Consider the following 26,165-nt stretch of genomic DNA (forward strand, 5'->3'; position numbering starts at 1 on the left):
GAAGGAGAAATTCCTGGAACCTTTTCCTGCAACTGTCCCGTCTCTGACTTGGTTTTTCTGTGACTACTGGAGAAACTACTACATTTGCTCTGGCCAAATCATTCCCCACGAGTGGATCAACTCCATCTACAGGCAAACTGTGAACAACTCCCACAATTTTCATTCCAGACATTAGGTCATACTCCAGGTGCACCCGATACAAAGGTATGGGCATATATTCCCCACAGATACCATTCACTAAAACCTTGGCATTCAGTATGCTCTCTGGTGGAAATGTTATACCTTTCCCCAGCAAAACAGTTGGGTGGCTTTTGTTTTATTCATTCATGTGATGTGGGCATCGCTGGCTAGCCCATCCCTAACTGCCCTTGAGAAAGTGGTGGTGAACTGCATTCTTGAACTGCTGCAGTCAGTATGGGGTAGCTACGCCCACAGTGCTGTTAGGAAGGGAGTTCCAGGATTTTGACCCAGCAACAATGAAGGAACAGTGATATAGTGCCAAGTCAGGATAGTGTGTGGCTTGGAGGGGAACTTGCAGGTGGTGGTGTTCCCATGCATCTGCTGCCCTTGTCCTTCTAGTTGGTAAAGGTCGCATGTTTGGAAGGTGCTGTCTAAGGAGCCTTGGTGCGTTGCTGCAGTGCATCTTGTAGATGGTACATACTGCTGCCACTGTGCATGGTGGTGGAGGGAGTGAATGTTTGTGGATGGGGTGCCAAACAAGTGGACTGCTTTGTCCTGGATGGTGTCGAGCTTCTTGAGTGTTGTTGGAGCTGCACCCATCCAGGCAAGTGGAGAGTATTCCATCACACTCCTGACTTGTGCCTCGTAATTGGTGGACAGGCTTTGGGGAGATAGGAGGTGAGTTACTCGTTGCAGGATTCCCAGCCTCTGACCTGCTCTTGTAGCCATGGCATTTATATGGCTACTTCAGTTCAGTTTCGGGTCAATGGTAACCCCGAGGATGTTGACAGTGGGGGATTCAGAGATCGTAATTCCATTGAATGTCAAGGGAAGGTGGTTAGATTCTCTCTTGTTGGAGATGGTCATTGCCTGGCACTTGTGTGGCGTGAATGTTATTTGCCACTTAGCCCAAGCTTGGATATTGTCCAGGTCTTGCTGCACTTCTACACAGACTGCTTCAGTATCTGAGGAGTCGCGAATGGTGCTGAACATTGCGCAATCATCAGCAAGCATCCCCAATTCTGACTTTATGATTGAAAGGTGGTCATTGATGAAGCAGCTGAAGATGGTTGGGCCTAGGATACTAACCTGGGGAAATCCTGCAGTGATGTCCTGGAGCTCAGATGATTGACCTCCACCAACCACAACCATCTACCTTTACGCCAGCGGAGAGTTTCCCCCTGATTCCCATTGACTCCAGTTTTGTTTGGGCTCCTTGATGCCATACTCTGTCAAATGCTGCTTTGATGTCAAGGGCAGTCACTCTCACCTCATCTCCTGAGTTCAGCTCTTTTGTCCATGTTTGAACCAAGACTGTAATGAGGTCAGGAGCTGAGTGGGTCTGGCGCAATCCAAACTGAGTGTCACTGAGCAGGTTATTTATTGCTAAGCAAGTGCCACTTGATAGCATTGTTGACGACACTTTCCATCAATTTACTGATGATCGAGAGTTGACTGATGGGGTGGTAATTGGCTGTGTTGGATTTTCCTGCTTTTTGTGTACAGGACAGACCTGGGCAATTTTCCACATTGCCAGGTAGATGCCAGTGTTGTAGCTACACTAGAACAGCTTGGCTAGGGGTGTGGCAAGTTCTGGATCACAGGTCTTCAGTACTATTGCTTGAATATTGTCAGGGCCCATAGTCTTTGCAGTATCCAGTGCCTTCAGTCGTTTCTTGATATCACACGGAATGAATCAAATTGGCTGAAGACTGGCATCTGTGATGCTGGGGACTTCAGGAGGAGGCCAAGATTGATCATCAACTCGGTCCTACTGGCTGAAGATTGTTGCAAATGCTTCAGCCTTATCCACTGAATATCCAGCACATCCAAGGACTTTGAAGAGGTAAGGGAGGTTGAAGATGGGGCAGTTGTTTGAAAGGACAGTGGAGTCGAGTGTTTTCTTTTGAGGAGATGGGTGATTATAGCAAATTTGAAGGCGGGTATATGAAAAGAGACAACCATTAACAGTATCAGCTAACATGGGGACCAGGATGATATGTTGGCTGATCAGTAGGGAATGTGGTCAAGGGAGCAGGCAAACTTGATATGTGACTCTATCCCAAAGTTGTAAATAGTGAATAGTTGAGGCCCCAGTACAGATCCGTGTGGGACACTAGTCACATCCTGCCAATTAGAGTACCTGTTATCCCTATTCTGTCTGCTGTCACTCAACCAAATTCCTAACCAGGTCAATAAATTACCTTCCCTGGGCTTCAAATTTGCTGCTTTTGCTAGCCTTAGTAAGATCAGATCGAAGAATCCTCATGTGCGCTCCAGATAGTATTTTGTAGGGTAAATGTTTTTATCATGTCATTATCACCATCTGTCTACATATTGTTGATACAGCTGCTATGCACACATTTGTCTTACCTCTTCCAATCTTTATTGCAAAAAAAATTCTGTCTACACTGGCAATGAAAATTCTTTCTTCACATTGCTGTACTAAAAGAATTTCTTAAAGTTGTCTCTCTTTCAGGTATGAGAAACAATTCTAACTCATTATTATAATTCTTTTCATCCCTGTCCATACACTATTAGCCTGTGAAAACTGTCTTAGTAATTTTAACTGGGTTAATACATTTAGCTGTGTATGTGAAATGATCAAAAGGTCGATACCAAAAATTCTGCAAATGAACTGATTATACACACACTTTAAAAAAAATTAACAAAAAGTTCTAGTGTTTACAAATTTCCACTACTGTTCTGGGAATTAATTTAATAAAAAGCTTCCACAATTACAAGGGAAAGGATCAAGCATGTAAATCAGATATGTGCAACATTCACACTTCATTGGTGTGTGGGGTAGATCATTGACCTTTTCTCCACCCCAACTCAATGGTCTCATGTGCCTATTTGGGTGCAGGGGCAGCCCATTTCCTGTACTTCCCAAAACCACGTCAATACTCTGAAAACACTGTAGATTAATGTTCCAAATTTTAGCTTTTATAATGCAAATACTATCTAGAAACTAAGCTTATAAAGTCACTGACACCATGAACTACTAGTACTGAATCATCTTGTTCTAAATTCCCCAAATTCATGGAACTAGAAATTTAAATTTACTGTAGGAATTTTATATTAAAAAATTCATAATGGATGTATGTCCATGATTTTAAATTTGATTCCAGAATAGGAGTTTTAAGATATGAACAAAATTTAGGGGATGACAGTGTTTACTGAACAAATTTCCACTTTATGAAAGTTAGAAGTAAAATCCAACTGATAAAAGTAAGCAAAAACCATTATACATCATTCATAAATATAAATGTAGTTTTAATCTATGTTGGCATATATTTCTCACCACCTATTTTCATCATAAATTTCTAAGTTCACGTTTATAATAGAAATTGTCCATATAAATTTTGAATTATACCCTTCTGCTGGTGGGGTACTGTACCACCGCCACTGAGAGCAGTGTAATTACACATGACAGGTTTTCAGTGGGAGCATTCTCACCTCAGTCAGGAAGTTGTAGATTCATGCCCCACTCGAGACTTCAGCATATATTCTAGATGACCCTTCAGTACTACACTATCATAAGTGTTGTCTTTCAGATAAGACATTAAACCAAGGCCCTGTCTGCCGCCTCAGGTGGACGTAAAAGATCCATGACACTATTTGAAGAGGGAGTTCCCCGTGGAGCCCTGGCCAATATTCATCCCTCAACCAACACCACTAAAACAGATTATTTGGTCATTATCTTATTGCTGGTTGTGGGATCTTGCTGTGTGTAACTTGGCTTATTCCCCTACAGAAGTTGCTACACTTTAAAAGTATTTGATTGGATGTAAAGTGCTTTGGGAAATCCTGAGGTCATGAAAGACACAAAAATGCAAGTTCTTTCTTTACAGAGCCAATTATAATAATTCTGGGCAGGGAATTCGTATTAGACATATAAAAATATAAGAATATGAATTTAAAATAGGGACTGAATTACAACTGTTACGAAAGTGTTGTGTTTTGTGAAATATATTTTTTGAAGATTCATTTTGAAAGATTGTTTCCTCCGGGTGCCTCCCACATGCCAAAGACTTGCAGGTTGATAGGTAAATTGGCCATTATAAATTGCTCCTAGTATAGGTAGGTGGTAGGGAAATATAGGAACAGGTGGGGATGTGGTAGGAATATGGAATTAGTGTAGGATTAGTATAAATGGGTGGTTGATGGTCAGCACAGACTCAGTGGGCCGAAGGGCCTGTTTCGGTGCTGTATCTCTAAAATTAAAAATTTAAAAAAAACTGCTAAACTTTGGTGTTTTCAAAGGGAGTCACGTAAAGGCCACTTAACTTTAAAAAACAGTCCCTGGTTATGTTTTTTCTAAAAAGGGCCACTGAGAGGTCTTGTGAGGAAAGAAAACCTTTCTGGGAAACCACTAGACTTCCAACAACAAGCCTTTCTGGGAAACCACCTGACTTCCAGCTCAATAAACAACAGAGAACTTTGGACACCTGCAGAAGTTGTTTACAAAGAAGTGACAGGTCAAGATGTTGACCTGCTGTTGTCAATTTCGCTCCTGAATTGTTTTGAGTTGGGGTTGAACTGTGTACAAAGGGAGAGAACTTCCAAGGAGAGAAGAGAATTCCCAAGGAAGGAGAGACCACACCCAACTCAGCTTTCTAGCACCTCTCTAAAAGACCAAGAAGTCCACTGTGTCAACTCATCCCGTCTCGTGTCTTTGGAAAGCCTGTTAATTCTCAACACCACCTAAAAAGAACTGCTCTAAAAGATCCCAGCGACCTGTCTGCATGTACGTGGAGGCCAGACTGTATGCCAATTTTCGAACACAATATATCTCATGTTTCTTCAAGAAATGAGCAAGCATCCAACACAAGTTTTTTTTTCTGTAGTAGCTCTGAAAACAAAAATCCCTTTATTTTTCCAGTTAACAGGTGTATGTGTGCGAGGGACTAAGGTAAAAAGGGAACTTTAATATTTCAATCTGTGATTATGCTTTACTTCATTACTAGTTAAGATTGGTTTATTATAAACTGCTAATTTTGTTTATTAAAGAAACCTGGTTGGTGTGTTTTACTCTGGGATAAAAACAGAGTCTATGATTGACCATATTGGTAAGTCTGAAAAAATTTAAATAGATGTTGGAACCCGTGGAGAAGTAGAACTAGAACAAACAGTGCACTCCTCCCGCCTCAGTCGTAACACTATGCAGCTTGTGGTCCAGTTATCTCCCGGCTGCTGCTTCTTCAACTCAGTGTGCAATGCCATCAGTAATCAGCTGGCATATATAAGCATAAGTTGACGGCAGTCATTTACTGCAGAATTTACTCCATTTATAACCATTTAACAATCGATTTATTCAATGGCACTCACTCATGGAATAAATTCTATATTCAGTGACTTATCTGAGCATTCTTTGCACATTACTACTGGGTAATGGCTAATAAACTAGCTAAGTACCAACCAATTTACCATTTCCTGATTACCACAATTCATCAGTAATATAAAAAGCTTTACAAAAAGTCAGTTTACATAACCTTCTATTCAACAAGTTGAACACAAATAGGTTGATGTGACAAAAATATTTTGAACCAATTTTTGTTTTAAAGTGATGAACAGATTCTTGAAAGTCATGAAAAACAAGATAAAGTTCAATAAATTATAAAGTCTGGCACTTTTATATTTACAAATGAAGCAATGAAAAATGTACATTAGGTACTACAGAATATTTATAATAAAAGAAAGAGTTCTGTATTCCCCTGCACTCTTTGGTGACAACCACACTTTCAATTTCAGGAAGTTGATTAAGTAAATACTATTTGCTCCAGGTGATATAGGATCCAATTGAAGAAAGCAGCCACTTTAATTTGCAACAGTTAATAGGAACCTAAATAAGTAACAATGAAGTCTCCTCCAGCAGCTGGATGCATATACAGTACTGCTGCTGTTGTTGTAGTTGAAGTATTAAACTCAGTTTAAGACAATACAATAAAAAAGGGCTGCATAACTTGATGAGATAGCAGCAAAAGAACAGGCTTCAAAACCCAAAAGCCCAACTTCTTTTTGAGGGAAAGGGGCAAATAAGAGCTTATGTTGCTGCTACAAATATACTTTCCATTTATAGGTTAATATCAACAGATTATGCAAAAAAAAAACCTTGAATTTATACAGCACCTTAATCATGTCATAGAGACATATTTAACCACAAAATGCACATTTTAAACAAAAGCCGGTCAATGAGTCATGGCGTTTCAAGTATAATGAATTACTTTGAACGGAAGCTACTATGACACACAATGAGGTGAGAGACTAGCTTATCCATTACTATTAGTACTGGTTGAAGGAAGAATGTTAGCCAGGACACTGATATAGCTCACTGCTCCTCTTCAATTAGTACCATGGGAGCCTGCACCATAGAATCAGACGGACTAGACCTTGGTATAAAAGCTCATCTGAACGAAAAATGGACAATACGCCCCTGGACGTCACACAGCATGGATTTCATTTTTATCTACATGTCAACACTCCGTGTACTTAAAAAGTAATTCATTGTACATCAATTTCTTTGAAAAGTTTCTGAGGCATATGGTAAGAAAATATAGATGTGCCTAAAAGTGCATTTAGCTAAATGTCCAGCCTGGCAGAACACAGAAAACTGTTGGCACAGTATTTCACTATAGTTTGGTCACTTCCGTGCATTCTGAATTACTTTAGAATTTATATAGCAATTGCCAAGTAATATTTTACTGTAAAAAGATCAGTAACAATGAAAAGGACTTTTATGTATAGCTATTATACTGGGTACTGAAATAAATTTAGAGGCAATTAATTACAAGGAACATGAATTTTTCTGCGACTCAGACAAAAGCTTGGATTTCAAGAAAATCTGAGCATCAGAATCATATGCTGGACATTAATATCTGAACACTTCTCACAGAAAGGGGAGCAAAAAGAGAAAAACTTTTTTTAAAACATGGATTCATCGAGTGTCTTAGGTTATTCTGAGCAGGGGTGGTTTTACTCCTGCACTCTATTAAACTCCACCTCCCATCAGAATCCATGTCTAAAACAGCCCCCTGATTGTTGCAAGATGCATCTGAAAATAATCCACATCTGTAGATCAATTTTTAGCATAAAATTCAACAAAGTTTTCATATCAAACAAGTAAATGAGACCAGTTAGTGTGCAGTGGCTTCTGAGCGAATCTGGATATGAGAAATTTGAAGAACTGGAAGCAGGAGCTGGAATGCGTCCTGAATGTAAGTTGCACTGTTGGAAGCCTGGAAAAGAAGTTTAAACATGTTACAAAATGCTGCAGGAAAAATGTGTCATTGGCCAAAGAAAAAATTACTTTGAGATATTCACAAGCATGACAGCAGAGGAATGAACAGATGAGTTTTGTAATCTAGCCTCATTTGAATTACTGGATGAATTTTACTGAGAACTAAAGGATCTCAGAGCCTTTATTGAATGCTAGCAGGCCTCGTTTTTCTTTCTAGGTTTTCGCTTATAAACAAACCAGAGTGATGGACCAAGACTGATGAGATACTACAAAAGTTGAAGAAATTGAGAGAAGACCAGATAAATTAAGACAGTGGTGATCAAGTGAGGTCAAGCTAGGATTTTAAAAACCTCTAGGTTATCAGAGATAAACATTAAGGAAGGCAAGAACTGGCAGAGTTCTGCAATCAAAGGACAACATTTCAGACAGCCTGCAGCAGCTTTCAGTGTTTGGTTCCATGAATAAGGTGATCTTTTCTTCTATGCTCTTATTGGCTGGTTCACACCAGCTGATGAAGCAGTTGTTTAAATTAGCAGTTTGCTTTCATGGAACTGTCAAAGAATGGCAAAGAAAATGGAAGATGCACATTGCAAGTTTTCACAGGGGAAATATTAAAAGATAAATGCATGTAAGCATATCATTGTCATCTACTGATTGCTGAAAAACTAATTTGAAAAACAGTTAAGATGGAAGGGCAATGGGCCACTGGCAGACAATAGACCTTTTTTGATTATAGAATCATAGAATTGTTACAGCACAGAAGTCGGCCATTTGACCCATTGCGGCTGTGCTGGTCCTCCTAAGGAGCAATTCACATACTGCCACTCCCCCACATCTCTGCACATTCCTCCTCTTCAGATATTTAGAAGATTTAGAAAATTTACAGCACAGGAGGCCACTCTGCCCATCATGTCTTCACCTACAGGAAAACGAACCACCCAGCCTAACCAGATTAGCCTGCAAATTTTGTGGAAAGCCTCCAAAGGAAATTGGATCCATTGGCAAATTGCATAATTTTCCAATATCCTATATGGTATCCAATTTGCACCTGCTGTAGACATCAAATATATTTACGGACTGCTAGAGAATGTACTAGAAACATTGTGTAATGAAATAGAATGGCACTTCACCAAATCAACCTTGTCAACTTTCAGACAGCCAACTTAGTTTCAATAAAAAAAAACTTGCATTTATATATAGGCCATGTCCTTAGGATGTTCTAAAACACTTTAGATCTAACAAAGTACTTTTAAGTGTAATCACTGTTATGCAAATAAACTTGACAGCCAGTTTGTGCACAGTAAAATCTCCTAAATATGAAATAAACAATCAAGTTATTTTTGATGCTGTCCATAGAGATATTGAGCTAAAAGATCCTACTGAAGTCAGTTAGATTTTCTATAAAACAGATAACAATCTTCAATGGGAGAAAAAAAGTTTGACTTGTAATTGGATGTTTTGGATTTCAACTAAACAATCATGCAGAAAGAACGATCTTGCATTTATGTAGCACATTACAGATCCTTGGGGCTTTCCAAAATGCTTCACAGGCAATTAATTACTTTTCAAGTGTAGTTACTGTTATTATGTAGGCATCCAACTTACACAAATCAAGGACACCAACAGTAATGAGATCAATGACCAGTTACTCAGTCTCATTTTTGGTGTTGTAGTTCAAGCGATAACTTTTGGCCAAGACTCTCCTGCTTCAAATAATGCTTTGGAATATTTTATTTCCAGCTGAAAGAGTAGGTGGGACCTTAATTTAACATCTCATCTGAAAGGTGGCTGCTTTAACAATGCATCACTCCTTCAGCACTGCACTGATGTATCACTACATTGTGTACTCAGGTCCTGGAGTTGGGCTTGAATCTACATTTTTCTGATTCAGAGACAAGAGTGCCACCACTAAGCCAATCTGATACTTACGTAGTGAGACGAACCAGTTACAGTGTGTAAATTGATTTAGATAAAACTTACCTCCAAAAATACTCCAGTAATTAATGGATTAAGAACTTCTACCTTCTCTTTAGCCTGTAAAGAAAACAGAGCAAGGCGTTTTACATGTCTACCTTTAGACAGAAAACCTTCAAAGATAAATACTGGAAGGGAAGAGAGTCAAAACATTAAATATTAAATTATGAAAACTAATTCAAGGCCAAGAAACAAAAAGCAAATATAATTCTCCTCATTCAACTGAGAGGGCAGAGCAATCCTGATTACTGGCTTCCTCATCACTGCTGAAGAGTGACTCAGCACATTTGCAGCAGCATCAGATGAACATTTAATTTTTTCCTCCCTTCTCCAAGTTATGACGCTCCAATGAAGCTCACTTAACATCCCAAATATGATAAGCTGATTGAATTCCAAAGGATGTAACCTACAGCCATGTATTTGGGAAGTCAGAGTTGTAATTTCTATACTACATCTCTAGCCACTTCAACTGATTTCATAACTCGATTTAAATTTCTGCATCAGAGGAAAAAAGAACTCTGTTCCTTACCCCTATTGTCGTCAAACAGGAGGTAAATTGTTTAGAAAGAGCAGACACTTCCTTACACAAGACAACAGTCACTCTGTAAAAGGAAACTAGAATTAGGAAAAAACATTTAACAATTAAAAAAATCTGCCGTAGAATTTTCCCAGGTTGTTCTCTTCTCCTGGCCAACAAAGTATTTTATCCCCTTTCACTGTCCTCTAATTTGGAGGCAGGGTTAATCCCACATGGAATAATAAATGAGGGCAAGGGAAGAAAGATGGACAGTATCAGTTTCCTTCCACTTACAAGATGGAATGCTGTACATTCCATCAAAAACTGATTAAATTTACCAGACAGCCCCATGATACTGGATAAATGTTGATGAGGTAGATAAATTAGTATTCTAGCTTGCCCGAAAAAGCATTTGGTCGTTCACAAGATAGAAAGCTATGTTAAAATTACAACATTTTTAAAGATCAAGTTTTATACTTTTATGATTTGTGTCCTTTCTATAATGGGATGTCCAAACCTGCATGCACTATTCAAAGTGTGGTTTAACCATTGCCTTCTAAAAGTGCTCCATGACTTGTTTACTTTCTATGCCCCTATTTATAAAACTCAACATACTATTGGCCTTTTCAATGGCTTTATTTTCCAGACACTTAAAGGTTTATAGAGGTGAAATTGGGTCTTGGGTGGTAGCGCAAAACAGGCAATTATGAACCAACATCTCATTTTATATAAAAACAAGAAATGCTGGAAATACTCAGCAGGTCTGGCAGCATCTGTGGAGAGAGAAGCAGAGTTAACGTTTCAAGTCAGTGACCCTTCTTCAGAACTCTGCAGTTCCGAAGAAGGGTCACTGACCTGAAACGTTAGCTCTGCTTCTCTCTTCACAGATACTGCCAGACCTGCTGAGTATTTCCAGCATTTCTTGTTTTTATTTCAGATTTCTAGCATGTGCAGTATTTTGCTTTTATCTCATTTTATACCCTGCTTTTATTGGGAAATAAAATCAGACGGTGTGTAAAACAGGCTGCCACTTCACTAATAACTATTTTGTGCTATCATCCAAGGCCAACTATGTATTTAGGTAATTCTGTTGCTCAACGTGCAGTACTGCAGTATCAGGGAATGGAACTTTTTTTAAAAACTCATTCATGGAATATGAGCATTGCTGGCAAAGCCAGCATTTGTTGCCTATTCCTAATTGCCTTTGAGAAGGTGGTGGTGAGCCGCCTTCTTAAACTGCTGCAGTCCATCTGGTGTAGGTACACTCACAATGCTGTTAGGAAGGGGGTTCCAGGTTTTTGACCCAACGACAGAGAAAGAACAGCAACAGTTTCAAGTCAGGATGGTGTGTGATAGAACACGCCACTTTGAAGTACATGCACTTCCACTTAAAAATGCCAAGCAAGCCTCCTCTTCTATTCAAGGAATTGTTTAAAATTTAATAAAAACAGAAACGCTGGAAATACTCAACAGGTCAGGCAGCATCTGTGGGGGAGAGAAAAAAAATTAATGTTTCAGGTCAATGGCCTTTCATCAGAACTGGGAAAAGTTAGAAACGCAATAGGTTTTAAGTAAGAGAAGAGGGGTGGGAAAGGTGGAAAAATAACAAAAGAGCGTGGCACAGTGGCGCAGTGGTTAGCACCGCAGCCTCACAGCTCCAGCGACCCGGGTTCAATTCTGGGTACTGCCTGTGTGGAGTTTGCAAGTTCTCCCTGTGTCTGCGTCGGTTTCCTCTGGGTGCTCCGGTTTCCTCCCACATGCCAAAGACTTGCAGGTTGATAAGTAAATTGGCCATTATAAATTGCCCCTAGTATAGGTAGGTGAAAGGGAAATATAGGGACAGGTGGGGATGTGGTAGGAATATGGAATTAGTGTAGGATTAGTACAAATGGGTGGTTCATGGTCGGCAGAGACTCGGTGGACCGAAGGGCCTGTTTCAGTGCTGTATCTCTAAATAAAAATAAAAAAATAAAAAAAGGTCTATGATAGGGTGGGAGAGGGGGACAGATTAAATGACAAAAGGATTGATGGTGCAAGATCAAAGGGTGTGGTAATGGAACAAAACATGTGGCTACAGGAGATATGAACGGCAGAATCAAACAGCAGCCATCCAAAAGCAAAAACAAGAGAAAAACTAAACCTTCAAAGAGAAAGAAAACAAAGCAAGGGCAGAGATTGAGTTCAACAATTTCAGACCAAAATGTTAAGTCCGGAAGGCCGTAAAGTGCCTAATTGAAATATGAGGCTCTGTTCCTTGAGCCAACATTCAGCTTCCTTGGAACACTGCTGAAGACTGAGGACAGAAGACAGCGAGAGCAAGGTGGAGTGTTAAAATGGCAGGCGACTAGAAGCTCAGGGTAGCACCTGCTGACTAAACGGAAGAGGTCTACAAAAGCAGTCACCCAACTGTATTTGGTCTCCAAAGAGTAGAGCAGACCGTATTATGAGCAGCAAATACAGTATATTAAATTGAAAGAAGTAACATGTAAATCATTGTTTAACCTGGAAAGTGTGTTTGGGGTCTTGGATGGTGAGAAGAGGTAAAAGGGCGGGTGTTGCATCTCCTGTGCTTGCATGGAAAGATACCACGGGAAAGGGAGGGAATGTTGGGGGTGACTAAGGAGTAGAGCAGGGTGTCGCGGAGGGAACTGACCCTTCGGAATGCTGAAAGGGGATGTGTTTGCTGGTGGCATCAAGCTGGAGGTGGCAGAAATGGCAGAAGTTGAACCGTTGAATACAGAGGCAGGTGGGGTAGAAGCAGAGGACAAGGGGAATCCTAGCATGGTTCTGAGGGGTGGTGGGGAAAATAGGGTGAGAGCAGAACGACAGGAAATGGGGCGGACATAGTCAAGGATCCCATCAACCATGTTTGGGATAGGGTGCGGAAATCCTCGGTTGAGGCAACAGTAAGACATATCAGAGGAGCTGGTATAGAAAGTTGCATCATTAGAACAAATGGAGACGGAGAAACAGGGAGAATGGAATGCAGTCCTTAAAGGAAACGGTTTGTGAGAAAGTGCAGTCTTGGTAGCTGTTTTCCAGTTCAGGGCGAGAGCAAGAAACAACACCGATAGTCATCAATGTACTGGAAAGAGGTGAGGGAGAGGGCCCCCAAGTCGACTGGAACAAGGAATGTTCCAAATATCCAACTGAGTGGCTGGAATAGCCAGGAGATATGCGGGTAACTACGGCAACACCTCTTATCTTCCTCAAAATCGGAGATGTTGCTATGGTTACCCGCTTGGGTACTAGCTATGCCTGCCTTTTTATGATATATGTGGAATATTCCTTGATCCAGTTTTACTCAAGTTCTCCTCACCTCTGGTTTCCGGTACTTGGATGATTGTATTGGTGCTGTTGCTGCTCTCACCCCAAAGTAGAAAATTTCATCAAATTTGCTTTCAATTTCTACTCTTCTCTCACCTTCACATGGTCCATCTCCAACTCTTCCCTTTCCTTCTTCAACCTCTGTCTCCATTTCTGGGGAGCGGCTACTAACGAATATTCATTGTAAGCCCACTGACTCCCACAGCTACTTTGACTACACTTCCTCACACCCCTTTCCTGTAAAGGTTCCATCCATTCTCCCAGTTTTTCCATCGGTCACATCTGTTTAACTGATGCAGCTTTCCATACCAGCGCTTCTGATACGTCTTCCTTTTCTCTCAATCAAGGACATTCTCTGTCATTACTGCCACCACCAAACACAACTTCCCCTCCCCTTTCAGCATCCTGAAGAGACTGTTCCCTCCACAACACTGTGGTCCACTCCTCAATCACTCCAACAACTCCTCCCCTTCCCAAGCACCTTCACATGCAAGCACATGAGATGCAACACCTGCCCTTTTACCTCGTCTGCTCACCAAGACCCCAAACACTCCTTCCAGGTGAAAACAGCAATTTACATGTATTTCTTTCAATTTAGTATTTTGTATCACAAATCACAGAATTGTTACAGCGCAGAAGGAGGCCAATCGGCCCATCGTGGCTGCACCGATTCTCCGAAAGAACAATTTACTTAGTGCCATTCTCCCACCTTAACCCCGTAACACTGCACATTCTTCCTTTTCATACAACAGTCTAATTCCCTTTTGACTGCTTCAACTGAACCTGCCTCCACCACACTCTTAGGCAGTGCATCCAGAACTTAACCATTCACTGCATGAAAAAGTTTCTCATGTCACATTTGCTTCTCTTACCTGTTACTGTAAATCTGTGCCCTCTCGTTCTCAATCCTTTCACAAGTGGGAACAGTTTCTCCCTATCCACCCTGTCCAGACCCCTCATGATTTTGAATACCTCGATCAAATCACCTCTCAGCCTTCTCTTCTCCAAGGAAAACAGTCCTAACTTCTTCCATCTAACTTCATAACTGAAGTTCATCATTCCTGGAACTATTAGAGAATATTTTCCTAAAGTGTGGCGCCCAGAACTGGACGCAATACTCCAGCTGACGCCGAACTAGTGTCTTATACAAGTTAAACATAACCTCCTTGCTCTTGTACTCTATGCCCCTATTAATAAATCCCAGGATACTGTATGCTTTATTAACTGCTCTCTCAACTTGTCCTGCCACCTTCAATGACTTATGCACATATACACCCAGGTCCCTCTGCTCCTGCACCCCCATTAGAATTGTATCCTTTATTTTATATTGTCTCTTCATGTTCTTCCTAACAAAATGAATCACTTCACATTCCTCTGCATTGAACCTCATCTGCCATGTATATGCCCATTCCACCAACTTGTCTATGTCCTTTGCAGTTCTATACTATCCTCCTCACAGTTCACAATGCTTCCAAGTATTAGTTGCTCACAATGAGGTCTGCTCTACATCAGGTGAAACCACACACAAATTGGGAGACCGCTTTGTGGAACACCTCCATTCAGTCCATAAGCATGACCCCAAACTTCTAGTCGCCTGTCATTTTAATTCTCCACCTCGCTCTCACACTGACCTCTCTTTCCTCGGCCTCCTGCAGTTTCCCAATGAAGCTCAATGTAAGGAGGAATCGAGGAACAGCATCTTATATTTCGATTAGGCACTTTACAGCCTTCCGGACTCAACATAGAGTTCAACATTTCGGACTGTAATCGCTGCTTAATTTTGTTTCCTTTTCAGGTTCCGGTTTTATTCTCATTTTTGCTTTTGGATGGCAGCTGTTTATCATTCTGCCATTTGCACCTCCTCTAGGTACATTTTTTGTTTCTGGACTTGTCCCATTACCACTCCCTTTGGCATTGCACCATCAATCCTTTTGTCATTTAATCTCTCCTGTTTTCCACCCCGTCACAGATATTCCCTTTTGTTCTTTTTCCCCCCACTTTCCTCCTTTCCCTATGCTTAAAACCTATTCCATTTCTAACTTTTCCCAGTCTGATGAAAGATCATTTAAACAATAACTCGGTTTCTCCCTCCACAGATGCTGCCTGACCCGAGTATTTCAAGCAGTTTCTGTTTTAATTTCAGATTACCAGCATCCGCAGTATTATGTTTTTTTTAAAGTGTTAAAATCTGATACTTTGACAGAGTTTTGGCATGGTCCAGCATGGCCACATCTTGGTCCCGACTGTGAAGAATTAGTTCTGCCACTTTATGGAACTGTTCAATGGATCGAGCAGTGAGTTCCGCCAAGCTTCTGATAGCAGATGTATGGATATTCTGTGAAGTACACAGATGAATGATGAATTTTGTTAGAACAAGCAGTATACAACCTTTCTCCCCCCTTAATCAATTCACATACTTAAAACCAAGAATAGTAGCTGAGCCAGAGTTCAGTTTACTTATTGGGTGACATTGAGACTGATTAAAAACCCACACAGAAGATGGGAAAATCACATATGAAAATACAATGCATGTTTTCAAGGTGCATTTATTTGCAGTACAAGAGTGCCACAGATTGGTGCAAATGTATGCAAAGGATGGGTCAGCATTTAAAGAACTATTCTAAATGCGTTGTCCAGTGAGAGATAGAATAAACCTGCTTATTTACAAAGCAATGCCATCATCTGGTGAATGTTTGTGTGATCAAGACAACACCTTGTCCAGAGTTGCTTAGACAGGGAACTCATCAGCAGCCATCATCCAGCACTGCCATTTTTCATGTTGTAATTTTCAAATAGCTGATGCATCAGTAAACTGCTGACTCAAGTTATTTAGTAAGCCTGTCTAAGCTAGAAATTATACTGGGACAGAATTTGCCATGAGTGAGACTTCATACAGCATCCTCCAGCTCAAATTATTTTTCCCACAAAGCTGCTGAAAGTGCAAGCTGAAAATGGTAGTGAGGGAAACAGGCCATCTCAGATCTGAGTGTGCAGGGCAACCAACAGGATTTAAGGACTGGAAATAATTACAGGAATGACTAAGGAGGAGGGTGAATTTAAGGTCAAATCAGGTAGAGACAGAGACACAGAGACACAGAGAGAGAGAGAGACAGACACAGAGAGACACAGAGAGAGAGACACAGAGAGACACAGAGAGAGAGAGAGAGAGAGACACAGAGAGACACAGAGAGAGAGAGAGAGAGAGAGACACAGAGAGACACAGAGAGAGAGAGAGAGAGAGACACAGAGAGACACAGAGAGAGAGAGAGAGACACAGAGAGAGAGAGAGAGAGAGACACAGAGAGAGAGAGAGAGAGAGAGAGAGAGATACAGAGAGAGAGACACAGAGAGAGAGAGAGAGAGACACAGAGAGAGAGAGAGAGAGACACAGAGAGAGAGAGAGAGAGAGAGAGAGAGAGACACACAGAGAGAGAGAGAGAGAGACAGAGAGAGAGAGAGAGAGAGAGAGAGAGAGAGAGAGAGAGACACAGAGAGAGAGAGAGAGAGAGAGAGAGAGAGAGAGAGACACAGAGAGAGAGAGAGAGAGAGAGAGAGACACACAGAGAGAGAGAGAGAGAGAGAGAGAGACACAGAGAGAGAGAGAGAGAGACACACAGAGACACAGAGACACAGAGAGAGAGACACAGAGACACAGAGAGAGAGAGAGAGAGAGAGAGAGAGAGAGAGAGAGAGAGAGAGAGACAGAGAGAGAGAGAGAGAGAGAGAGAGAGAGGAAAGAAAAATAGGAAAAAAGACAAAGGAAAAGAAAATTAAAATCTGACAAACATTCTCAAAAAAATCAAAGCCTGAAGGAATGAGATGTCACATTTGTAATAGTTAATTTTCAATGCCAACTAGGTTGAGACAGTCATTAATACTTATGTCATTAAAAGGGTATGACATTTGTATTATTTACCCATAAATTAGCGAGCACAATTAGCCTTGATATTATTTTGATGACTGCGTTTGCTGACAAACAACCACTAGGTGGCACAGTACTGACACATGCACAAATGCAGCCTCATCCACTGAAACATCAAAGTCTGTGATGTCTCTGGCAGCTGCCAGTAATAAAGATGGTGCTGCTCAATTTATCACAAAAAGTAAATGCAGCCTTAAGCCCAAATCCCCACAGTGGCTGCGATCGCCACCTCCATCCCACCCCCAACAGAACCTGTGCTAATACAGAACCAAATAATCTCATTGTTAGCCATCTTTCAATTTGCTCTTTATATGATACTTACTATTCTAACATATTGGGTTTGGAAATAGATTCATGTGGCTTATCCTCTTGCACAATTACAGTAGTGCAAATGGATTCTGGGCTATAATTTAGATAGAAGCCATCCCATCGCGCTTCTCTTCACCGCTCCCTCCTGCGCCTGTCTGCTCTGTTTCCCCCCACTTACTCCCACCCTCGCCGCTTCCCCATCTTGGCCACTCGCTCCTCGCACCCTCCCCACCCCAACAGCCACTTGCTCCCAACCTCGCCGCTTCCCTCTTCTTGGCCATTGGCTCCCGTGTCACCTTGTCACCCCTCGACCGCTCACTCCCTGCCTTGCTAGTTTTGTGGCTCGTTCCCCACCCCCCACTTTGGGCAGCGTGCCGGGGGGGGGTGGGGGATCAGCTGAAGGGGGAAGCAATGAGGCCGGCAGCAAGTCAGTGACCGAAGCTGGGGGCTGGAGGGGGGGGGGGAAAAAGAAGGGTGAGGGTGGGAGCGAGTGGCTGAGGGTGGGTGCAAATGGCTGATGGAAGGTAGCGGCATGGCGGGGAGCGAGCAGCCCTGTTCCAGCATGCGATGACGTTTTAGAGCGTATGCACGAGTTAGTCCTGGCAAGCAGGTGCTGATGTAGGCTGAGCACATGCAGCACCACACTGGCAGAAAGAAACTAAAAGCAAAATACTGCAGATGCTGGAAATCTGAAATAAAACCAAAAAGTGCTGGAAAATGCTCAGCAGGGCTGGCAGCATCTGTGGAGAGAGAAGCAAAGTTAACGTTTCAGGTCAGTGACTTTTCATCAGAACTGATAGGCAGCTGGGAAGGCACTGATGACTTCAGTGCTTGGCTGCATTGTCAGGAGTCACTTTATATTTTGATAGCAAATTCTGGCCCATTATATACAAACTAGTTGATGTCCTCTGGCATTCCTCCTGTACAAGTAATTTCTTCATTAACAAATGGACTTCAACAGACCTTAGTAACCAACACTGACTGGCCTAGTGCATAAACTGAGTTTCATGCTTGAATACACCAAAATCTTGAACAGTAAATAAAGTCAGCTTTTTTAAAAAAACATGATTTTAACAATTTCACTTTACATAGTTAAGTGTTTGAAACAATCTTTAAGTGGTTCAACATTTGAATTAAACTTTCAATTGGTATCTATATGTACATGCTGCATTTGTTTTTGTCAATTACAGCTCCAAGTAGCTCATAGCAAAATAATGCTTCAGGTCATTACCCAGAACCATCACATTCCTTTTCAAACAGGAATACTCAGCCTATTTAATACCTGGCTTTGTATAGCAAACTGTGACAGATAGATTTGAGCAACTAGTAGCTCAGCTTATGAACGGTTTCCTTATGCAAAAATATTTTGTAATTTTTTTAAACTAAATTTTGTTGTGAAAGCAATCTGTTACCTCATGTGCCAATTATTAAAACTATTTTTACTGTATCTCAAAAGGAGTCTAGGCTGTCGTCTTGCTGTGACCTTTATCAGTACCATGCTACAATACGTTGACAGGAGATATGAGAGGTAATCCTGATTCCATCATGAATGCTCTCTCCTGATTCCTTCCCTTTAACCTCACAGCTATTATGACCTTAAAAAGTTGAACAGTTTGGCAAAGATCTAAGAAGTTTGCTTGATGGGACTGTGGAGTTGCAACATTAGGCAGCCACAGTGCCTCCTAACTGGGAGTCAAATGACTAACTGCCCCAACTACTGAATTGAACACCACATTTAAGTCTAGAAATGATTGTTGGTGATTAGCAGGCTTAGGTATTTGTGAAACATGCCCGTGTTTCCCATTTTAGAAGGTGTTAACTCATGTAAAAGAAATACACTAATGTCAGAGTTAAAAAAATAGGGGATAAAGATGCTGGATCCACATGTTAAATATTTTCCTGTCATGTTATGGAAGTAATTTCTAAGCCCACTAACCACTACTATAAACCCAGTTTTGAAGGAATTATCAAGCAGCTTTCATTACCTCAATTGAAAATTTACGATCTTTGCTGAAGTCATCAGACACAGATCCTTCACCATGTTCTTTTTTCTCTGGATCTTCTGACATCTCTTCTATTTGTGTAGGTGAGATAGAATTTACTTCAGTTATACGGTCATATGCATTCCTTCTGGCCTGAAACAGATGAGTCTTTCATTATTCAGTATGACAAAAAAATTGAAAATAACTATTCTTGAGTTTGAAGGTGAAGCAAATAATTGAGGCAGAGTAGAGGTGTGCCTATGTTACAGCTGACCAAAGAATGCTTGGTGCCTAAAATGGGAAAGTATCTCTCTCTAAAACAGATGCAACCTAAACTGCGTTGATTATTCTTTGGATCATTCAATGGGTCTGTATATTTTTTTAACAGAACATAAACTCGTGATTTCTGTGGTGTAGTTATACTACGGCTAAGACATGCTAAAAAGGTATTTTTTTTTTTAAAAAGGTACATTTTAAATGCTTACTTTTTCAATGTTTAAAGGTACACATCTCAAAACAACTGATAAGTAAAAGATGATCCTAAGGAAGGGTCCTTGCCTGACGTTATTGTTCTCCGACCTGAACGATTCCAGCATTTCCACAGTTTTCTTTCTGTCATTTTTATTTTCTATTTGAGGTCCTATCTTAGCAATTTGAAAAACCAAAAAATGTGGAAAGATACATTTACAGATTCATAGAGTTTAATATAGAAATGGGCCATTTGGCTCAGTGGTTGCTGTCAGCTCTTTGAAATAGCTGGTTTTTTGGTCCCCTTACCCTGCCCTTAAAAAAAGTGTTATTTAAATTTTGCCCACTTCCTTTTAAAAACAAATTCTCCTTCCACCAGTTTCTGATATGCAAGTTCTGATGAAAGATCACAAATCTGAAACGTTAACTCTGCTTCTCTCTCCACAGATGCTGCCTGACCTGAATATTTCCAGCACGGTTTTAAATTTCTGATATGCAAGGAATTGTTAGGACATAGATTGCCTAAAAAAAAAAATCGACTTGATGTGCTGTAACCTGCGAAGCTACGGACCAGGTGCTGGAAAGCGGGATTAGATTGAGCAACTAGTTTTCTCAGCCAGTGCAGACACGATGGGCTGAATGGCCTTCTTCTGTGCCATAACTTTTCTATGGTTCTAACCTCTTGTCATTCTTCTGGCGATATTAAATTTATAACTTCTAGTTACTGACTCCCCAGTCAGTATCAATATTTCCACTTTTATTTCATCAAAACTCTTCATAATTATGAACACTCCATCAGATTTTAATCTTGGTAATTTGATTAGTTTCTAACATGTTGAAACTGGAGTTTCAAGGACATTAGTAAACCAGGGTTTCTGCAATAATCGACCAGGTTTTCATGGTCATTAGACTAGGTTTTAATTCCAGATTAATTAACTGAATTCAAATTTCACGATCTGCCGTAGTGGGATTCGAACCCATGCCCCCATAGCATTAGCCTAGGTTTCTGGATTACTAGTCTAGTGACATTACCACTATACCACCACCACCCCAGTAGATTCATCTTGTTAACTGATTAAGAGCATATCAAAAACTGAAATCCCTATTGTATACACTGGTAACATTGCTATTACTGAATCACCACCACCAAATCCCCCACCACCATTCACCCCCATCGCTCCACAAAAAAAAATTCAAAAAACTGCATCTTACGAAAAAGTATCCTGATCAAATTAAATGGTTTTGGCGACAGTCATATTCATGTACACTTACTTTGCCCAGTTTGTCAGACGTTGCAGCAATATTCAGATCCAATAACAACTGAGACAGTTCTTTCACAAATTCAGACCCATCATCACCTGCAAAGCGAAAGAAATTGTCAAGAACAAGTTTTTAAAAAAATTGTTCTCGGATACACTGACAAAGCAGTGTTTATTGCCCATCCCTATTGGCTCTAAGGGCATTAAGAGTCAATGCATTAAGTGACATTAAAGATTGTGGGGACTTGAGTCACAATGGGTGGCACAGTGGCTAGCACCGCAGCCTCACAGCTCCAGCAATCCAGGTTTGGTTCTGGGTACTGCCTGTGCGGAGTTTGCAAATTCTCCCTGTGACCGCGTGGGTTTCTTCTGGGTACTCCAGTTTCCTCCCACATGCCAAAGACTTGTGGGTGGATAGGTAAATTGGCCATTGTAAAAAAAATTGCTCCTAGTGTAGGTAGGTGGGGATGCGAGGGGGAAAATTGGGATTAATATAGGATTAGTATAAATGGGTGGTTGATGGTCGGCACGGACTTGGTGGGCCGAAAGGCCTGTTTCGGTGCTGTATCTCTCTATGAATATGTATACCAGACCGAATGGGAGTGGCAAGTCCTTCCTTGAAAGGCAGCCATTAACCAGTTGGATTTTTATGACAATCCAGCAGCATTCAAAAGGTCATTATTGCTGCTACCAGCCCACAAACCACTTGATTTAATTAATTCAGTTTCACAGCTTGCCATAGTGTGATATGAACTCAGTCTCTGGGTTGCTAGCCCAGTACCATAACCACCAGGCAACTGCACCCTAATGCTGATTACAGCAACACTCAGTTAAGTCACCAGGTCCAGGTGGGATGCATCCTAGGTTTCTGAGGGAAGCAAGGGTGAAGACAGAAAAAGTTCTGACCACGATCTTTCAATTCTCCTTGGGTTTGGGAGTGATACTAGAGGATTACAAATGTTACACTACTTTTCAAAAAAAGAGGGATAAACCTCGTTACTGTAGGCTAATCTAATGGGACAATCACTAGAGGTCACTGTCAAGTACAAAATTAATTCTCACTTGGAGAAGCATGGCTTGATGAGTGACAGCCAGCAGAAGTTTGTTAAAGGCAAATCATGTCTGACTAACCTGATTTAACAGTGAGGGCTGATGAAGGTAGTGCTGTAAATGTTGCATCTATAGACATTCACAAGACATTTGATAAAGTACCAAATAACAGATTTATTCAGAAAATAGAAGCACAAGGTATTAATGGGACAGTGGTCACTTGACCAAGGATAAGGGCCAGAGAGTAGAGATGAATGGATGTTTTTCTGATTGGACTGAAGTATGCAGTGGGGTCCCCCAGAGGTTGGTTTTAGAACCATTGCTTTTCTGGTTAGATATAAATGACCTGGGCTTGGTTATAGGGAGTACAATTTTGAAATTTGCAGATGATACAAAACTGGGTAGTAAATAGTGAGACAGATTTTGGCAGAATTCAGGATGACTTAGATAGGCTGGTAAAATGGGCAAACAGATGGTGGATACAATTTAATGCGGTTAAGTGTGAAGTGACGTACTTTAAGAGGAACATGGAAAGACAGTATAATCTAAATGAGTGGGGAATGCAAGAGCAGAGGGACCAGAGTGTACATATTCACAAATGTTTGAAGGTGGCCGATAGTTGATAAAGGTGGTTAAAGAAGCATATAGAGACATAGAGTTATACAGCACAGAAACAGGGCCTTTGGCCCATCGTGTCCGTGCCAGCCATCATGCACCTATCTATTCTAATCACATTTTCCAGCACTAGGCCCATAGCCTTGTATGCTATAGCATTTCAAGTGCTCATCTAAATACTTCAATGTTGTGAGGGTTCCTGCCTCTACCACACCTTCAGGCAGTATGTTCCAGATTCCAATCACCCGCTGGGTGATTTTTTTTCACCCTCAAATCCCCTCTAAATCTCCTTCTCCTTACCATAAATCTATGCCCCCTGGTTATTGACACTTCTAAGGGAAAAAGTTTCTTCCTATCTATCCTCTCAATGTCCCTCATAATTTTGTATACCTCAATCAGGTTCCCCCATTAGCCTTCTCTGCTCCAAGGAAAACAGCCTATCCAATCTCTCTTCATAGCTGAAATGCTCCAGCCCAGGCAACATCCTGGTGAATCTCCTCTGCACCCTCTCGAGTGCAATCACATCCTCCCTATACTGTGGTAACCAGAACGGTACACAGTACTTCAACTGTGGCCTAACTAGTGTTTTGTACAGCTCCATCATAACCTCCCTGCCAAATTACCCAAGATCACGTGGGCTCTTACCTTCTTAACCAATCTCCCATGCAGGACCTCGTCAAAAGCCTTACTGAAGTCCATGTAGGCTACATCAACTGTTTTACCCTCATCTATACATCTAGTCACCTCCGTGGAAAATTCAATCAAGTTTGTTAGACACAATCTCCCCCTGACAAAGCCATGCTGACTATCCCTGATTAATCCTGTTCCTCAGACTTTTTTTCCAATAGTTTCCCTACCACTGATGTTAGACTCACCGGCCTGTAACTGCCTGGTTTATCCCTGCTACCCTTCTTGAATAATGGTACCACGTGCGCTGTCCTCCAGTCCTCTGGTACCTCTCCTATGGCCAAAGAGGATTTGAAAATGTATGTTAGAGCCCCTGCTATCTTCTCCCTTGCCTTACATAACAGCCTGGGATACATCTCATCTGGGCCTGGGGATTTATCCACTTTTAAGCCTGATAAAACCACTAATATCTCCTCCCTTTCAACGCTAATTTGTTCACGTACATCACAATCCCCTCCCTGATCCCTACACCTACATAGGTCCTTCTCCATAGTGAACACAGATGAAAAGTAATCTGTTAAAACCTCACCTATGTCCTCCAGCTCCACACACAGATTGCCACTTTGGAATGCTTGGCTTTGTGAACAGGGGCACTGATACAAAAAAGCATGAAAGTCATGTGAAACCCTTTCAAATCACTGGTTATGCCTCAGCTGGAGGATTGTGGACATCTTTTCAAAAGCATGATGCCAAGGGCTTGGAAAGGGTACAGAGGAGGTTTAACAGAATGGCAACATGGATAAGGGACTTCAGTTATGTGGAGAGACTAGTGAAGTTGGGATTGTTTTCCTTAGAGCAGGTTAAGGGGAAATTGAAGAAATATTCAAAATTATTAGGGAGTTTGATTGACCAAGTAGGAAGAAACTGTTCCCTTTGGCATTTGGTCAGTAACCAGAAGTGATAGATTTAAAATAATTCAAAAAAGAAACTAGAGGGAAGGAGCATTTTCTTCCCCCACAGGAGGTTAAGATTTGGAATGCACTACCTGAAAGGGCGTTGAAAGCAGATTCCATAGGAACTTTCAAAAGCCAAGTGGACATGCACTTGATGAGGAATAATTTTCAGAGTTATGGGGAAAAGATTGGGATGTGGGACTAAAAATTGGGCAGCTCTTTCACAAAGCAGGCACCAGCAAGGCAGGCCTTCTATGCTGCAAGATTAACTAATGACAAACTGCAGTACTAGTCAGTCACTTCTATAATTCCTCTATTGGTTTATTTGAGAAAGAGGGGAGCTATATTTTATAATTTGCTTTCAAAAGAAATTTAAAGCCTGTTAGCAAGTAATCTATTTACAACACAATGTGAAGTTAAAATGACTGACATTTAAGAGTCAAAGGCTATTAAGAATAGAGAAAAACATCCAACTCTATTGATTTGTTATTCCAACCTGTTACAAGGTTATGAAGGAGCTGATGAGGACCATATGCTCCCTAACTGAATGATAAGACGAACTCACAGAAAAAAGTATATAGAAATAATTTTTCTTTTCACCTTTGTTCTCTTCTTCATCCTCATCGTCAAATTCAACCAAACAAAAGGCTTCTTTAATGGCTTCCAACTCCTCCTTCAATTTTTCAACATCTTCTCCAGACAGAGCATTCAGCACTGATTTAACCTACAGAATATCATGAACAACCCTTGGCATGAGTAGATCCAGGTAAAGAATCAGGTTAGCACTGGGTAACCAAAATCAAATTTCCATATTTTGAAGTACAATCTAGATATCATCTGCATATATAAAATAGGTATACAGGTATAACATATACCAGATGAAGATGCATTTACTACACACAATGTAAACTAGGACATACAAAATTAAGATTAATTTAATCACAAAATATATTATTGCATATCTGGGTGATCTATATTCTTAATAAAGTACAATTCTCTGAATTAGGGATTTGGATGCACAAAGTTAAAGTAAATTCCTGGCAATAACACTAAAGAAACATGCAAAAAGTAACGTTGGATTTCATTGCTCCTTATTTACCTTCACTACACTTTCATTTGACAATATCTCCAAAGCTTCAAGATGGGATAGACCTTGAAACTCATCAAACAACATTCCATAATGAACCTTCTTTTCTGTATCCTCAGAAACTTTACCAGCTGTTTGTTGTTCTCTTTCTTTTGCCTCTCGCAGAACCTAAACAGAGAAAAATAAAGCATAATGAACTTCAGGAACATCTACTATGCAAGAAAGTGGGTCACACAGGAGTTTAGAAGTTTAATCATCATTTCTTCTGTTTTACCCATGTTCCAATTTGGCTCAAGATATATAGGAGAAAAATACTCTGATTTGGGGGAATTTCTATCTAATTCCCCATAGGCTTAAGTATTCATCTTAAACCTGCTTAGAATTCAACACCAATTTAACAGAGTTCTCAAAGCACTTGGAATTTAGCAATTTGCTATGACAATAGCGTCCATCTCACCATATACCGTTCTGCCAATCAGGATGAAGTTCTAAAATATAATTAAATCAAAATGCTGTTATTTATCATTAATTCTACAAATGAGAATATTGGGAAGGGCTGGCAATTACAAAAAAATACATAACTTCTTTAGCATGTTAGAAGGCATAGCCAGTTCCTGGGCACAGATGCAAATGCAGGTATAATGCTTTCTTCAGT

The 26,165-nt window shown here is 40.7% G+C and overlaps 1 protein-coding gene across 6 annotated transcripts in view; it reads right to left on the reverse strand.

Moving 5' to 3' along the window:
• Nucleotides 1-5,793: 5,793 nt before the first annotated feature.
• fam114a2 (family with sequence similarity 114 member A2) overlaps nt 5,794-26,165 on the reverse strand; it is a 32,804-nt gene continuing 12,432 nt past the window's right edge. For all 6 annotated transcript variants that reach the window (XM_068043628.1, XM_068043630.1, XM_068043632.1 and 3 more), the window contains exons 7-14: nt 25,523-25,678; nt 25,024-25,147; nt 21,192-21,277; nt 19,455-19,604; nt 15,434-15,573; nt 9,924-9,996; nt 9,401-9,454; nt 5,794-7,418 (exon numbers count right to left, since the gene is read on the reverse strand). In XM_068043628.1, coding sequence (XP_067899729.1) covers nt 7,317-7,418; nt 9,401-9,454; nt 9,924-9,996; nt 15,434-15,573; nt 19,455-19,604; nt 21,192-21,277; nt 25,024-25,147; nt 25,523-25,678 — 885 coding nt within the window. In that variant the 3' untranslated portion in view covers nt 5,794-7,316. The remainder of the gene's footprint in view (nt 7,419-9,400; nt 9,455-9,923; nt 9,997-15,433; nt 15,574-19,454; nt 19,605-21,191; nt 21,278-25,023; nt 25,148-25,522; nt 25,679-26,165) is intronic.

This window comes from Heterodontus francisci, chromosome 12 (assembly GCF_036365525.1).
Source record: "Heterodontus francisci isolate sHetFra1 chromosome 12, sHetFra1.hap1, whole genome shotgun sequence".
Taxonomy (NCBI): domain Eukaryota; kingdom Metazoa; phylum Chordata; class Chondrichthyes; order Heterodontiformes; family Heterodontidae; genus Heterodontus; species Heterodontus francisci.